This window comes from Antennarius striatus, chromosome 1 (assembly GCF_040054535.1).
Source record: "Antennarius striatus isolate MH-2024 chromosome 1, ASM4005453v1, whole genome shotgun sequence".
Classification (NCBI taxonomy): domain Eukaryota; kingdom Metazoa; phylum Chordata; class Actinopteri; order Lophiiformes; family Antennariidae; genus Antennarius; species Antennarius striatus.
In genome coordinates, this window is record NC_090776.1 from 1,705,664 (window position 1) to 1,721,815 (window position 16,152).

General features: G+C 44.5%; 1 protein-coding gene across 3 annotated transcripts in view; it reads right to left on the reverse strand.

Moving 5' to 3' along the window:
• Nucleotides 1–5,833: 5,833 nt before the first annotated feature.
• The window catches only part of vps13c (vacuolar protein sorting 13 homolog C), a 37,366-nt gene continuing 27,047 nt past the window's right edge, over nt 5,834–16,152 (reverse strand). For 2 of the 3 annotated variants that reach the window (XM_068330247.1, XM_068329416.1), the window contains 20 exons: nt 15,954–16,087; nt 15,754–15,880; nt 15,294–15,529; nt 14,342–14,486; nt 14,034–14,256; nt 13,844–13,913; nt 13,098–13,209; nt 12,922–13,035; nt 12,701–12,831; nt 12,507–12,588; nt 12,282–12,395; nt 12,113–12,188; nt 11,872–12,035; nt 11,758–11,803; nt 11,559–11,682; nt 9,677–9,791; nt 7,360–7,451; nt 7,141–7,264; nt 6,363–6,440; nt 5,834–6,275 (listed from right to left, as the gene is read on the reverse strand). In XM_068330247.1, the coding sequence (XP_068186348.1) occupies nt 6,177–6,275; nt 6,363–6,440; nt 7,141–7,264; nt 7,360–7,451; nt 9,677–9,791; nt 11,559–11,682; nt 11,758–11,803; nt 11,872–12,035; nt 12,113–12,188; nt 12,282–12,395; nt 12,507–12,588; nt 12,701–12,831; nt 12,922–13,035; nt 13,098–13,209; nt 13,844–13,913; nt 14,034–14,256; nt 14,342–14,486; nt 15,294–15,529; nt 15,754–15,880; nt 15,954–16,087 (2,406 nt within the window). In that variant the 3' untranslated portion in view covers nt 5,834–6,176. The other variant, XM_068331026.1, reaches the window with a different exon arrangement.

Here is a 16,152-nt window from a genome sequence, read left to right on the forward strand (position 1 = left end):
CACCAACCTCATTATCGAGCCACCAAACCTCGTTACCGAGCCACCAAACCTCGTTACCGAACCACCAAACCTCGTTACCAAACCACCAAACCTCGTTACCGAACCACCAAAACCTCGTTACCGAACCACCAAACCTCGTTACCGAACCACTAAACCTCGTTACCGAACCACCAAACCTCGTTACCAAACCACCAAACCTCGTTACCGAACCACCAAACCTCGTTACCAAACCACAAAAACCTCATTACCAAACCACCAAACCTCATTACCGAACCACCAAACCTCATTACTAAACCACCAAACCATCAAACCTCATTACCGAACCACCAAACCTCGTTACCAAACCACCAAACCTCATTACCAAACCACCAAACCACTGTCCTCTTTATCAAACCACTAACCTCATCATCAAACCACCAAACCTCATTATCAAACCACCAAACCACTGACCTCATTATCAAACCACCAAACCACTGACCTCATTACAGAACCACCAAACCACTGACCTCATTACAGAACCACCAAACCACTCTGACCTCATTATCAAACCACAAAAAACAATCTGACCTCATTATGAAATCACCAAACCACTGTCCTCATTATCAAACTACCAAACCAAAAAACCTCATTATCAAACCACCAAACCGGTGACCTTATTATCAAACCACCAAACCACTGACCTCATCATCAAACCACCAAACCACTCTGATCTCATCAAGCCACTGACCTCATTATCAAACCACCAAACCAAAAAACCTCATTATCAAACCACCAAATCAGTGACCTCATTACCAAACCACCAAATCTCATTACCCAACCACCAAACCACTGACCTCATTATCGAACCACCAAACCACTGTCCTCTTTATCAAACCACTGTCCTCTTTATCAAACCACCGTCCTCTTTATCAAACCACCAAACCACTGACCTCATTACAGAACCACCAAACCACTCTGACCTCATTATCAAACCACCAAACCACTGACCTCATTGTCAAACCACAAAAAACAATCTGACCTCATGATGAAATCACCAAACCACTGTCCTCATCATCAAACCACTGACCTCATCATCAAACCACCAAACCACTCTGACCTCATTATCAAAGCACCAAACCACTGTCCTCATTGTCAAACCACCAAGCGTCATTACCGAACCACCAAACCACTGACCTCATTAGAGACAACCAAACCACTGACCTCATTATCAAACTACCAAACCACTGACCTCATTACAGAACCACCAAACCACTGACCTCATTACAGAACCGCCAAACCACTGACCTCATTACAGAACCGCCAAACCACTGACCTCATTACAGAACCACCAAACCACGAACCTCATTACAGAACCACCAAACCACTAACCTCATTACAGAACCGCCAAACCACTCTGACCTCATCAAACCACTGACCTCATTATCAAACTACCAAACCATAAAACCTCATTATGAAACCACCAAACCGGTGACCTCTTTATCAAACCACCAAACCACTGACCTCATCATCAAACCACCAAACCACTCTGACCTCATCAAACCACTGACCTCATTATGAAACCTCCAACCCCAAAAAACCTCATTATCAAACCACCAAATCACTGTCCTCTTCATCAAACCACCAAACCACTGACCTCATGAGAGAACTACCAAATCACTCTGACCTCATTACAGAACCACCAAACCTCTCTGATGTCATCAAACCACTGACCTCATTATCAAACCACTCTGACCTCATTATAGAACCATCAAACCATCAACCTTATTATAAAGCCACTAATCTTTTCTGACCTCATTGTCAAACCACTAAAAACTTTGACCGTATACCCTAACCACTCTCTGACCACGTTACCAAACCACCAGCACCTTCCTGGGGAGCTGATCCGAACCACTTCCTGTCTTTTTTAAACTGGACGTTAACCGTTGGAATCGGCGGCCCCCAGTTTTCTGACTGGAGGAATCAAACGTCCTCCTCTACTCGGCCTCAAGCAGCTGGAAGTCATTACCCCCCTAACCCCCACCCCCCGGTACTCACCCCACTGCCTCTCCTCCCCCCACCCTCCCTCACAGCCTGAAAGCATATTTTTACACATTATAAATCCATTCAGGACCCCCATCCTGCCCCCACCCACCCCCTCCAGCTGACAGAAACCAGCATGTTTACTGGTTCCGCTGAAGAAGACCATTAGGAGCCTGAAGGGTTCAGATCCTGGATGTGGGTCAGGATTTGCCGGGTAGGAACCAAACACCCGTTCTAATGAGCTGAACCTCCAGCGAAGAACAAACGCTGACTCAACGCCGCCGCCGCTGTTCAACCCAACTTTATACAGCAATAAAAACTGGAACAGCGACAACAGAAGCAACATGAAAAAGAAAGCTGCATGCACCCACCCCCCGTTATACTGGTTTAAGACCAGTCTGGAGGCTCATGACACCAGTCTGAGTGGAGTTGCTATTCCTGGAAGGTTTATCAATAGGGAAGCTTCGGCGTTCCCTAGAATCATCAACGCGTTCCAGGAAGAGTAGCTGCCAGACAGATCAGTGAGGGAAGATGATGTTACCCTGAACGCAACAATACAGCAACAACAAAGCACGACCACGTTTCGGTGAGACATTCACTGGCACCGCAAAAATCTGAAATGTGAGTCGCTGACGGAGAGAGTGAGTCAGACGGGAACCTGAGGAGGAGACAGAGGTCAAAGAGCTGCAGATGTTTGACTTCAATGAAGGTTCATGTAAACGGGAAGCTCGCCGGCGTGCACCAGACCTTTGATTACAGCGAAAGCAGCGTGAGTGTAAACACATCTCAGCAGGTCAGTGAACGCCACGCTGTCTGCTGGCGAATTTAAACAAACCACTCTTCCTTACTGACAGAAACGAAAGGATGGAAAACCACTGGATTGTTTTTTTACCGGCTGGATGAATATGAACAAACATGAATAGATGTTAATAAACACAAACAAAGATGAATAGATGTTAATGAACAAGAAAAACCATGAACGGATGTTTACAAACATGAATAAACACAAATAGATGTTAATAAACAAGAACATGAATAGTTGTTAATAAACACAATCAAAGATGAAAAGATGTTAATGAACACAAAAAACATGAACAGATATTAAAAAACATGAATAGATGCTAATAAACACAAACAGACATGAATAGATGTTAATCAACACAAACATGAATAGATGTTGATAAACAAGACATGAACGGATATTAACGTGAACAAACATGAATACAACTTCATAAACAAGAACAAACATGAATAGTTGTTAATAAACATGAACAGACGCAAATAAATGTGAATAAACACAAACATGAAAATATGTTAATAAACATGCAAAAACCGATGCAATAAACACAATTAAACATAAAAAGATCTTCATAAACAAAAACGAACACGAATAAAAGTTAATAAACATGAACAGACACAAAGAAATGTTAATAAATACAATTAAAAATATCATAAAAAGATCTTCATAAACAAGAACATGAAAAGATGTTAATAAACACAAAAAACATGAACAAATACTAACAAATATGTATGGATGTTAATAAACACAGACATGAATAGATGTTAATAAACACAAAAAAAGATTAATAAATGTTGATTAACAAGAAAACACATGAACGGATGTTAAAAAACACGAACAAACACGAATAGATGTTAATAAACATGAACAAACATGAATAGTTGTTAATAAACACAATCAATCACCAAAATAACTTCATAAAAAACAAAAACAAACATGAATAGAAGTTAATATGAACAGACACGAATAAATGCTAATATACACAAAGATCAAATAAAGATCTTCGTAAACAAGAACATGAAAAGATGTTAATAAACACAAAAACATGAACAAATATGAATAAACATGTATAGATGTTAATAAACACAAAGATAATAGATGTTAATAAACAAGATAAAACATGAACGGATGTTAATAAACATGAACAAACGCAAATAGATGTTTATAAACAAGAACATGAATATTTGTTAATAAACGCAATCAAACATAAGATATTCATTAATAAAAACATGAATATCGAACTTAATAAACATGAACAGACAGAAATAAATGTTAATAAACCCAATCAAAAAGATCTTTGTAAACAAGAACATGAAAAGATGTTCATACACACAAAAAACCATGGATATTAATAAACATATATAGATGTTAATAAACACAAACGAAGATGAACAGATGTTAATAAACAAGAAAAAACATGAACGGATGTTAATAAACATGAACAAACATGAATAGTTGTTAATAAACACAATCAAACATGAAAAAATGTTAATAAACATGCAGACGCAGATGTTAATAAACATTGAACAAACACGAATAGATGCTAATAACCATGAACAGACACAAAAAAATGTTAATAAACACAATCAAAAAGATCATAAAAGGACCTTCGTCAAGATGTTAATAAACACAAAATACATGAACAGATATTACACATGTATAGATGTTAATAAACACAAACACGAATAGATAGTAATAAACATGAACAGATGTGTTTTTCACAACTCGTCTGATTAAATATTTGAATACATATCTGCTTTTATCCTGTTTTTATTATGATGAGAAATGTTCACTCATATTTCCTGCAGTATTCAAACTTTGAAGTAAAGGTACTTTGTTCTCCTGCAGGTCAGATACTAGATTACTTACGACCCATTACTTTAGCGAAGTTACTTTTGATCTCAAGGAACATTTGACCCTAAAATGCCAAAGTTTAATAATTTTTTTCTCATTGTGAAAGGTTATTCTTCATCTCGTTCTTGTTTCCTGGTATTTTTCTGTGCTCGTGTGATGTTCCTTAGATGTTGCTCCTCGTTTTCTTGGATTCCTGGTCTTCTTTTCCGTGTCGATGGTGGAGTTGTTGAAGGCCACAATCCCTGGAGCTCCAGAAAAAAAATCACAACTTCAGACTCAAGATGGTGTTTATTAGCTGATGACATCATTCTCTCTGACGTCAACAGGTAGCGGACGTCTACATTTAGGGCTGATTTCACCTCCAGGACGTCCTGAAGTCTGATCCTGTCGTCTGTTCTCATGTGATGAAGATGATGAGGAAGGTCCAGGTTCCTTTTCCCAACTCTAATCTTCCCTTCAGGACATTTCAGTCGATAAACTGACGCTCATCCTGTCTCCACAGTATCTCAGTGACGGATTTATGTTTTCCTTGACGACTTCCTGTTCCTGCTAGGCTGAGACAGGAAGTGGGGAGTCATGTGTCTGAATTTAATCTGCATCTGATGGGTGAAGGCGAAGGACACGTTCATCCATCATGCCGGACATTTAGGTCCGATAGTCGTCCCTTGTGTCAAAGTGGACACGTGTTGCCATGGAAACCACCTCTTTGGAGATGTAGGTTGTCCAGATAAGACCAGAAACACGCAACCTCTGACTCTCAAACGTTCAGTCAACTCAAAAGACACGTGAGGGAGGAGGTCGGGTGGTGCTTCATCACCGCCGACCTCCTCATCCTCAGGTGGACTCGACAGAACGAGGATTCTGGGAGTTGAATGTCTGTAGATTTTATTTGTGTTAAAGCTCAGATCATTGTTACAAACACCAATATAACAGCGAGGAAATAACTTCACGTCACTCTTTCACGTTCTTGACGACAAACGTCTCAAACAATCAAAACGTCTCATAACAAAATAGATCTTCCACTTACATAATTTGTTCAAGCGTAACGTGACTTCTGATTGGTCGAACGAATCATGTGATGACGTTCAGACCTCGTGTGATATTATTGATCATCAACATATTAGAGAGATTTTCTTAGTGCAACATTTGTCTAACGGTGCAGCCTGCAGGCAAAAAGCAGGGAAATACACCCCTCCCCCAGGCGAAAAGATGTTTCAAAATAAAAGTCAGGTTTTTTTTGTTCTGCCTCTCGACGGATGAGATCATCATGCGGGATGATGTCATAAATAAATCCAGCATTTCCAAACACTGTATGTTGAGAATTATTCCAAATCTGCTGCAAACAGATAAACTGACTTTAAACGAGGTCACATGGTTTATATCAGCCTATAACGTGATAACAAGAAGAAAAGTTTTTAAAAAAAGTTAATTCATGCCGGTTCATGATTTTGATTGTGTTCAGCAGTGGATAGGAAGTGACATCATGTGCTGACAGGAAGTGACCTCATTGTTTGTTGACTTTGAGGAAGCGCTGGGACTTCTGTCTCGCCATGCGATGCTGCCGCTGCGCCGTCTGAGCATCCGATATGGCGGCTAGCAGCTTCTGTTGGTCACCATAGATACCAGGTGAGAGGGAACCACACCCACAACTCACCCAGGGCCACACCCACCCACCCAGAGCCACACCCACCTGAGCCGTGTTGGGGTCTGTGAGGTGAAGGGTCCTCACCGCGTCCTGCCCCGTCATTGGAGGCAACTTCTGCCTCTGCTGTTGAGAGACGAGCCAGGGGTCGGTTAGTCCGACCAGTTCATACTGGGAACGCTTTGACCAAACCAGTTTGAACTGGTGCGGCTCCGATGTACCAGGAATACAGTTTAACCTCGCTTAACGTCGTTCGGTAGTTCGACTTGAGCTGAATTAAGTCCAGACTAAACTACATAAACATTCCCAGTTCTGTACTGGACGTTATTGATCAACGTATTTCAATGATTTTTGGTTAATATGAAAATTTTAAGCAAAAACTACATTTTATTTACATTTATGTTACTGAAAAAACGTCTCCATCTCCTCTTCTGCCGCTTCTTCCTCATTGTGGGTCAAGGGAGCTGCTACGGGCTAATAATATATGTTTCATTCTGATTTATTAATGGTTTACTAGTGAATTAATCAAGTAAAATGATGTCAACTCGATTTTGATTTTATCGATTTTTTTATTTATAATTTTATATTTTAGTAATTTGATTTTAAGTTTTGTTTTTTTAATCTGCCGTATAACCGAGAACGACGTAACGCCAAATGATGTCAGCCGAGGTTCACCTGTACTCCCCTATATACCAGTATATCCCTCATGTCACCATATGTACCAGTGTAAAACCAGTTCACAACCAGTGTAGCCCCTTTTAATGAGCATAAACCGGGTTGGAACCGGTCCAGAGTCCCCCCGTGGGGTCCAGGTGATAGTCAGTACCTTACAGTAGATCTTCAGCTCAGACTGGGACACAGACGGAGGACGGTAGAAGTTCTCGAACAAACACTCCCACTCCCTGTTGAAATGACCGACGAAGTCGATCTCCTTCACACACAGAACCCTCCTGGACACACACACACACACACACACACACACATAGATCATTCTGTCTCATCAGTGGGTGTGGTCTACATCTCAGTGGGTGTGGTCTCGCTCTACCTGTTGGTGACGATGACGTTGGTCTTGCGGTGTCCCGGGTACGGACAGTAATCTCTGAAAACTTCTCCGTCCAGCTGTTTGATTCCTGAACGCTGAAACAAAAACACCTCAGACTCGACTCCCATCAGAAATCACGTGATAAAACATTAGCTGTCATCGCACAATCACGTGTGAGGCAACACGCTACACGGGACACGTAACCTTTACAGTTCACACCAACACGACGGCTGCTGGAGGAGCATCTTGAAACTGGTCTCAGCGTTTCCACGCGTTCACGTCAGACGTTTAAAGACAGAAACGGGGAATAAGTAGGATGAGGAGAGACGGTTTATTAAAGGTTAAACATCCGTCACTGATCAGCTGACAAACACAAGAGGTCAGAGGTCATGCTGAGAAACAGAAGCGTTTCCTTTACATTCATACAAGTTCTGAAAGAATCAAACCTGAAGCTGCAACCATTTATAAAAATATGAGAGATTATCGTCTCTGCTATACAGTAAAATAATGTCCACTGTCTGGGATGATTTAATCAGGAATAATTATAAATAAAATCTGCAAAATTATTTTAACAAAAATAAAAAAAAAGCTTTATTGAAGCAATAGAAAGCAGAAATATTGTAGAAACAGTGTGGAGGTGCGACAAAGATACTCTGCATGCATACAAAGACTTGAGCACAACATCTATAGATGAATGTTTATATATATCAGTATTCATATATTAGCACATGAATGATAAATAGATTAATGCAGAAATGACAACATGGAGAGGATGAGAATCCTTCAACTGAGACAGAATGACTTTAGCTGAAGGTCTTTTAAAAGCACTTAAATTATAAAGTTGAGCCGCTCAAAACCTGTTTACTCCTCATCAGGCTGCATGAAAAAAGAACAGGAGAAAAGAGGAAGAAGAAGAGGAAGAGAAAAGAGGAAGAGGAAGAGGAAGAAGCAGGAATGAGAACAGTTCACAGGGTTTTAGTCGGGTAATAAAAGTACATCTCCAAATGGAATCACGATCGCTGATCGCTAACCCTCCATTAGCTGACCTAGCTAACAGTAGCTAACAGTTGACCAGCCAGTACTATTATGGGATGTTAGGGTTGCTAAGGTCACAACTGGTTTGTTTTGCAGACTGACTTTATAGATTCAACTGTACTTTGTGGGTATGTGTGGTATTTAGTTTTATCTCTACGCTGACGACACCCTGTTGTACGTTCCGCCCCAGGCCGATGCCTCCTGCATTACATCCATCGCTGGTTTTAAAAACTTGTTGTTCAAAGACTGCATTACTCCAAATTCAAGGTACGTAATAAGCCACCCAATTATTTAAAAAAAAAAAAAAAAAAAAGTATTTGTCTTACTTACTGCGATAAACGCTAGAACTTCTCTTAAACACAAAACGGTAAACTTGCAAGAATCTTACTGGTGTAAGAATAGCTTACTGGTGTAAACCAGTTAAACCATGATGTTAACAGAATGACAGCAGATCACAATCAGAGTTAGCATTAGCATTAGCATTAATTCATGTCAGTCATTGCATTGGAAAAATAGATGCTTTATTAATCCCGGAGGAAACTGCACTTTTTTTTTTAGAAAAATGTAATTATGTTATTTATGCTAATTATTGTAAATTATAATATGATTAATATAATAATTATAATATATTACAATTAAAAAATTACATAATATAATAATTATAATATAATAATTATATTATGTTAATTATTCTTATAACATATTGTTAGTATGTTAATATTAATGATTTAATTATTTAATTATTAAATTATAAATTAGTCAAGTTATGAAATTCAAGCCTTAGTTAACCAGCTGTTTTTTGCGATTACAATGAAACTGCTGCCGCTTACGCCTCTCCTGCAGGTCAGATACTAGATTACTTACAACCCATTACTTTAGCGAAGTTACTTTTGATCTCAAGGAACATTTGACCCTAAAATGCCAAAGTTTAATCGTTTTTTTCCCGCAGTGAAAGATTATTCTTCATCTCGTTCTTGTTTCCTGGTATTTTTCTGTGCTCATGTGATGTTCCTTAATTACAATTAAAAAATTACATAATATAATAATTATAATATAATAATTATATTATGTTAATTATTCTTATAACATATTGTTAGTATGTTAATATTAATTATTTAATTATTTAATTATAAATTAGTCAAGTTATGAAATTCAAGCCTTAACCAGCTGTTTTTTGCGATTACAATGAAACTGCTGCCGCTTACGCCTCTGACAGTACGACTCCCGCCTCCAACCATTCTGACATCATGCTCACGTTGCCATAGAAACAGTAAACAAGTCAAACCTGGAAGAGGTCGAAACCCTGCGACTCCGTCAGGTCGTACGGTCTGATGACGCCGTCCTCCCGGATCAGACGCACCGGGCGAAGTTTGGTCACTTCCTCTGTTGACTCCGCCGCTCTGATCACACACACACACACACACACACACACACACACACACACACACACACACACACACACACACACACACTGATGTGTTCTCATTGATCAACATCACTGTTAGCTAACAGCTAACAGGCTACCTGTTTACCACCCAACAAGCCGTCGTTTACCCGTCATTATATGAAACATCACCGAGCTGAAACAAACACCTGCTGGAGATCACATGACGTCGTTAAGGTGATACATGAGGCAGCCAATCAGAATCGTCCGTCGGGCTTTGCAGGTTAAATTGAAGCGGGTTGATGCTAAAATGCACACGATGCATCCGTCAGCTGGGGTTTCTCACCTTTCATGACTTGTAGAGCGGCAGCATGAAACAGCAACAACCAACCGTTACACCAACCCACTCAGGCGTGACACACGCGTGACACACGGGTGGACCCTCCTCAGAAAGGAAGAGGAACCAGAACCGGTTCTGTTTGGTTCAGATCTACTGTTGGATTCTTTACGGCGTCGATCAAACAGAACGTGATTCACAAAAATCACCATCTTTAACGCCATTGGTTGCCGTGACTACGATAAAAAAAAGATTAGCAACACCTGGTTTTATTCCTTCGCAAAAAATTAAAAATCAGTTCTGGAACGTTCTGCTGACAGAACCTCGATCAGATCTCAAGCAAACAGAACGAACAAATCAATCAAATCCCTTCGACGGGTCAGTAAATGAACGCCGCCGCTTTAAGAGTATCGACCAGAACCGTCAACCAGGAAGTCGAGCTCAGCGTTGCAGAACCATGACATCATTCAGGACAGGTCGGCCAATCCCTGAGGAGACAGCGGGTGATGATGGGAAATCTAGGTGAAAGTAGGCGGGGAGATGGGTGACACGCCCCCTCCAAACCAGCTGATCGTTTGAACGAAGCCTCAGCCGCGACTAGAACCATGAGAACCTTGTTTTGTCTCAAAGGACGGTAGAAACGTAGAGAAGATCTCACGATGAGGGGAATGGAGTCGGTCCAGAAGGTTTGGTCAGCTGTCAAAGTTTAAAATTGCAAGAACATTATAAAAAATAGAACCTTTGAGTTCCGTCCAGAAGCAGCTGATGATGTCATTCTGGCAGAACGTTTGAAACCTGACATCACGGTTTGGAGATGTTGGAGGTTCCACACCCTCCAGGATCCACAACAGAGAAAACACCAGAGCCTAGAAGGTTCTGATCCGGGTTGAAATGTTCAACCAATCACACACAGGATGGTGGATTTCTAAGAACCAGGTCTGGAACTGAACAGGTTCTGGTCCAGAACCTGTAGGTGGTTCCTGCCACCTACAGGAACCTGCCAGACCGGTAGCTCTCCTCAGGGGGCGTGGCCTCTAGACTCACGATGCTGCATTAAGCTGAGGGAGGGAGGCTGACAGGGGGCGGGGCTACTAGCGGTGTTAGTGTGATGAACGTCGTTAGCGATGGAGGGAGTGGCGTCGGTCACACAATGCCGCGACTTACCGTCCGTCTGCTGCAGGACAAGATGCAAAAAAAAATGAAACATGGCGTCACGATGAAGCTCAAGTCCTTCATCCCAACAGAGTCCAATCACGGGTTCTACTGAGACGAAGACGGATCTGAGATGAAGGAGCTGAGCTTCAACGTTTCGGATGTGAGGTACTCACACGAGGAAATGAGGAAAAGAAAAACAGAAAACAAAGCAGAACATGAGTCGGCAGGAAGATCTCCACAGGACAAAGAACTGGACCGACGGAACTGAAGGTTCGGGAAGGGGGGACGTACCTCTGGATGCCCTGGAAGGTGCTGCTCGCCATGTCCACGATCCCGCCCGTGGGCCGGGCGACCACGCCCACCAAACCTTTCCCGATGCCCTTGAAGAACCCGGCCGCTCCCTCCTTCTTGGCCCCTGGAAACACGAAGGACCTCCATGTGACGGCCGTCACCACAGCGATTGGAACCCAAGGAGGTGGAGCTCACTTACCCTCCACGGGTTTGGTGACGATGCCGGTGACTCCGCCCACGACGCCCTGTGGAGGAGTGACGGTTACTGACCTGGGACCAGCTGACAAACGCTTGTCAGGCGGACCGTCGGTACCTTCAGGAGACCTTTTCCTCCTTTGGCCAGACTCTCGCCGAAGTCTTTGGGCGGTCGGTTCATCTCCTCCCGACGCTTCTGTTGGTACTCCTTATCCATGGTGATGGCGGCCAGACCTTTACCCACGGAACCCGTGATCCTGGAGACCATACCGGCAGCGCCACCTGGGGGCCAGAACACAGTTCAGTACGCCAGACTCATTATGAACCGGTCCGACAAACTCGAGCGACTCGTTTCTCACCCACGGTGTGACCCAACAGGCTGCGGACGCCGATCACGAAACCCTCAGCGAACTCTTCTGGACCCTGAACGGCCCCCTGAGGAACACACAGCAATCAACAGAGACTAGAACCAAGACCAGGGAACCTGCTGAGCACCTGACTGAGCTGAGGGACGAGCGTCTGCGTTACCTGGAAAGGTTCGTAGAAGAAGGCCTCGACCCCCTCAGACAGACCCCGGATCAGCCCAAACGGGTTTCCCAGAACGTCCAGACCCAGAACCAGAACATACATCTGCTTCAGGAACTGGAACCACAAGCATCACTTCCTTAAACACTTATTTACAGATGGACGGACTGATGGATGATGGATGACAGACGGATGGATGGATGAGGGCGGTGACGAATGCAGCCCTACCTGTTCAGAGTAATGTCGGATGACAGCCCACATCAGCTTCTCCCGGCTGTAGAACTGGTACTTGACCTCGAAGAAGGCCAACCTGTCAGAGAGGAGGACAGAGGTGAGGAACGAGACCACGCCCAGAATCTGACATCCCCCGACCACAGGTCGGATGACTGGGTCCAACCAGAACACAAACACGAGCGTCTCACTTGAAGATGAGGTCATCAACGTCGGTCAGTGTGGCGCCGATGCTCTTCAGCAGGAGGTTGAGGGACTGGATGGCCGCCGTCTCCTGAGCCGAGTCGTCGCCGCTGGAGCCCAGAGACAGACTGAGGTGCAGCTGAAACCAAAGAAGAAGAAGACCGAAAGTAAAATACAACGAAACAGACGGAGCCCTAAAGACGTCAAAGGAACCCTGGGAGATCCTCGCCTTTATGGGAGAGATGTGGAAATGCTGGAAGAAGTTGAGTCCTGACGTGTCGGAGAGCGACGCCTCCGTCAGGTCGGTCTGCAGCAGCTGTAGATCTCTGTCGATAAGCCCCGCCTGAAATGACAGCAGACGCTCCGAACCGGAACTAGAACCAACAACCTGCTGCCTTGCTTTACCTTCTGCTTGTCCACCTGCTGGTCGGCAGGAGGCGTGAAGAGAGCCAACACGGCTCCCAGGAAACCCTGATCGATCTTCACCGCCATCTCCTGAACCAGAGCCATGAAGTACCTGAGGTACACAAAATACGCAAGTCAGTCACATGACAGGGAGTAGAACCTCGAGATACGAGTGGTTTGAGATACGAGTCGTTGCTCTGTCCATATCTTTATTTGACGTACGACCAAGAGTCCGAGATACGAGTTTTGTGTCAGGATGCCATCACTAGTTGGCGGATGGATACAACATCAGCTGAGACCGGATCTCATTCTTTATCATGAGGTTCTACCTGTACTCTACTATCCCGAGGTTCTACCTGTACTCTACTATCCTGAGGGTCTACCTGTACTCTACTATCCCGAGGTTCTACCTGTACTCTACTATCCCGAGGTTCTACCTGTACTCTACTACCCCGAGGTTCTACCTGTACTCTACTACCCCGAGGTTCTACCTGTACTCTACTATCCCGAGGTTCTACCTGTACTCTACTATCCTGAGGGTCTACCAGTACTCTACTATCCTGAGGGTCTACCTGTACTCTACCATCCTGAGGGTCTACCTGTACTCTACTATCCTGAGGGTCTACCTGTACTCTACCATCCTGAGGGTTTACCTGTACTCTACTATCCTGAGGGTCTACCTGTACTCTACCATCCTGAGGGTCTACCTGTACCTGAATTGGGTGAATTGGGTGGGTGTGACTCACTTGAACTGCATGACACTGCTGTGCTGGTTGAACCTGGTGATGATGGACACGTCCACAAACGGTTTGGGCTCTGTGGAGGTAGAGAGTCATCATGACAGACAGTAGTAGTTGAAGCTGCTGCCCATCAGTAGCAACAACAGCATCCGGCTGGTGTTTATGAGCGTTGCATGGAGGGAACCAAGATGGCCACCTGAGTCCAGGGCGATGGATTTGGGCGGAGGAACAGGATGGAAAACGATGGGGAAGATGGCGCCGGGCAGCTGGTTGTCCACCTGCAGCCAGTGCAGCTGGGCCCTCAGGCTGCGCTGGTGCAACGACTGCTTGAACTCCACTTGGATCCCAGACAGGAAGTTCCTCCTCACCGGGCAGGAAAACGGCTGACGCATCATCATGATGGCGCTGCTGAGGTTCACCTGAACCCAATGACATCACGTGCTAAGCCAATTGGGCACACGGTCAGGATATGTGTGTTCAGTGTAAATGTGGTTGACCTCTGACCTCCAGGTTGGTGTCCAGTTTGACCCAGCCCCTCTCCGTCTTCCCACTCAGCTGGCTCTGGTAGGTTTTCTCCAGCAGGTTGATGTTCTTCTGATTGAAGGGCTTCCAGCGATTCTTTGGCTTCATCTCCCAAACGACGCCTGAACTGTAACACGCAAACACACCTGAACTGTAACACGCAAACACGCCTGAACTGTTACACGCAAACACGCCTGAACTGTAACACGCAAACACGCCTGAACGGTTATACGCAAACACTCCGAAACTCCTGTTGCGTCTACCTCCTGTGGAGCCTACCACATGTTGCAACTACTTCCAGTTGAGTCTACTTCCTGTTGCCTTTACCTCTTGTTGCGTCTCCTTCCTATCACGTCTACTTCCTGTCGTATCTACCTCCTTTTGCATCTACTACCTGTCCAGCTTACCTCCTGACACGTGTACCTCCTGTTGCATCTACTTCCCCCAGCGACTACTTCCCACAGAGTCTACTTCCCGTTGCATCCACCTCCCTTTGCTTCTACATTTCTGTTGCGTCTACTTCCTGTCACGTCTACCTGCTGTTGCATCTACTTCCTGTTCAGTCTATCTCCTAATGCGTCTACCTGCTGTTGCGTCTACTTCCTGTTGCGTCTACCTGCTGTTGCGTCTACTTCCTGTTGCGTCTACCTCCTTTTGCGTCTACTTCCTTTTGCGTCTACTTCCTTTTGCGTCTACTTTCTGTTCAGTCTATCTCCTTTTGCATCTACCTGCTGTTGCATCTACTTCATGTCACATCTACTTCCTGTCGCGTCTACCTGCTGTTTCATCTACTTCCTGTTGGGTCTACCTCCTTTTGCGTCTACCCCTTTGCATCTACTTCCTGTTCAGTGTATTTTCTAACGCATCTACCTGCTGTTGCCTCTACTTCCTGTTGCATCTACCTCCTGTCCCGTCTACTTCCTCATGTCTTTACCTGGTGATGCCAATGTAAGCAATCTCTCGACAGCTGGTGCTGTTGATCAGGGACAGTCCGAGGTTCTGCAGTGACACCTTCACCTCCTGCTGGAACTGCTCAAGGTCCTCGGCCTGCCGGGCCTTTGACACCACGGCGACATCTTCGGTGAACAGCAGAACCCGTTGCCGTCCGTCCAGGAAGCAAACCCAGTGGACCTGAGACAGGCTGTTGTGGGAGAACTGCCCCATGTCATCCTGAGAGCAAAGACCAGACTGTCAGGACTGAGGAACACCAACCCACAAATCAGTTCTGGGAGTGTCTCCCAATCAGGAGCCAAGTAATCACTTCTGGGGTTCCTCAGGGATCTATTGTGGTTCTCTTCCATTTTCCTTGTATTGAAAGCAGTTTTAACAGTTTGTTAAACACTCTGGAGCAGCAGAACAACAAAGAGCAGCAATAACAAATCCTAGTGACCAACCTTCAGCAGGTCGAGCTCCCCTGAGTCCTCCATGCAGCTCCAGCTGAGCATTCGGACGCTGGACGGCTCGTCCCACGCGAACCGCCGGGCCTCACCGGGTTTCAGCTCGTGAGTCACCGATGAGCCGCTGAGCAAGAATGACGACAAAGTTAGAAAACCTCAAAACGTCAAAAAGTAGTCTGTGAGTATTGACCTCTGACCTCTGCTTGTAGCTGATGGTGACCCAGGGCGTGTGGTTGAGCAACAAGGCAGGAGCGGCTCCTTCGTAGTAGTCACTGAAACTGATGATGATGGACAGATCGGTGATGTTCACGTCCACGATGATTCCACCGCACTGGAAACACACACACACACACGTTAGCAACCTCTGATTGACGACGGGGGTTAAATCCAAGGACA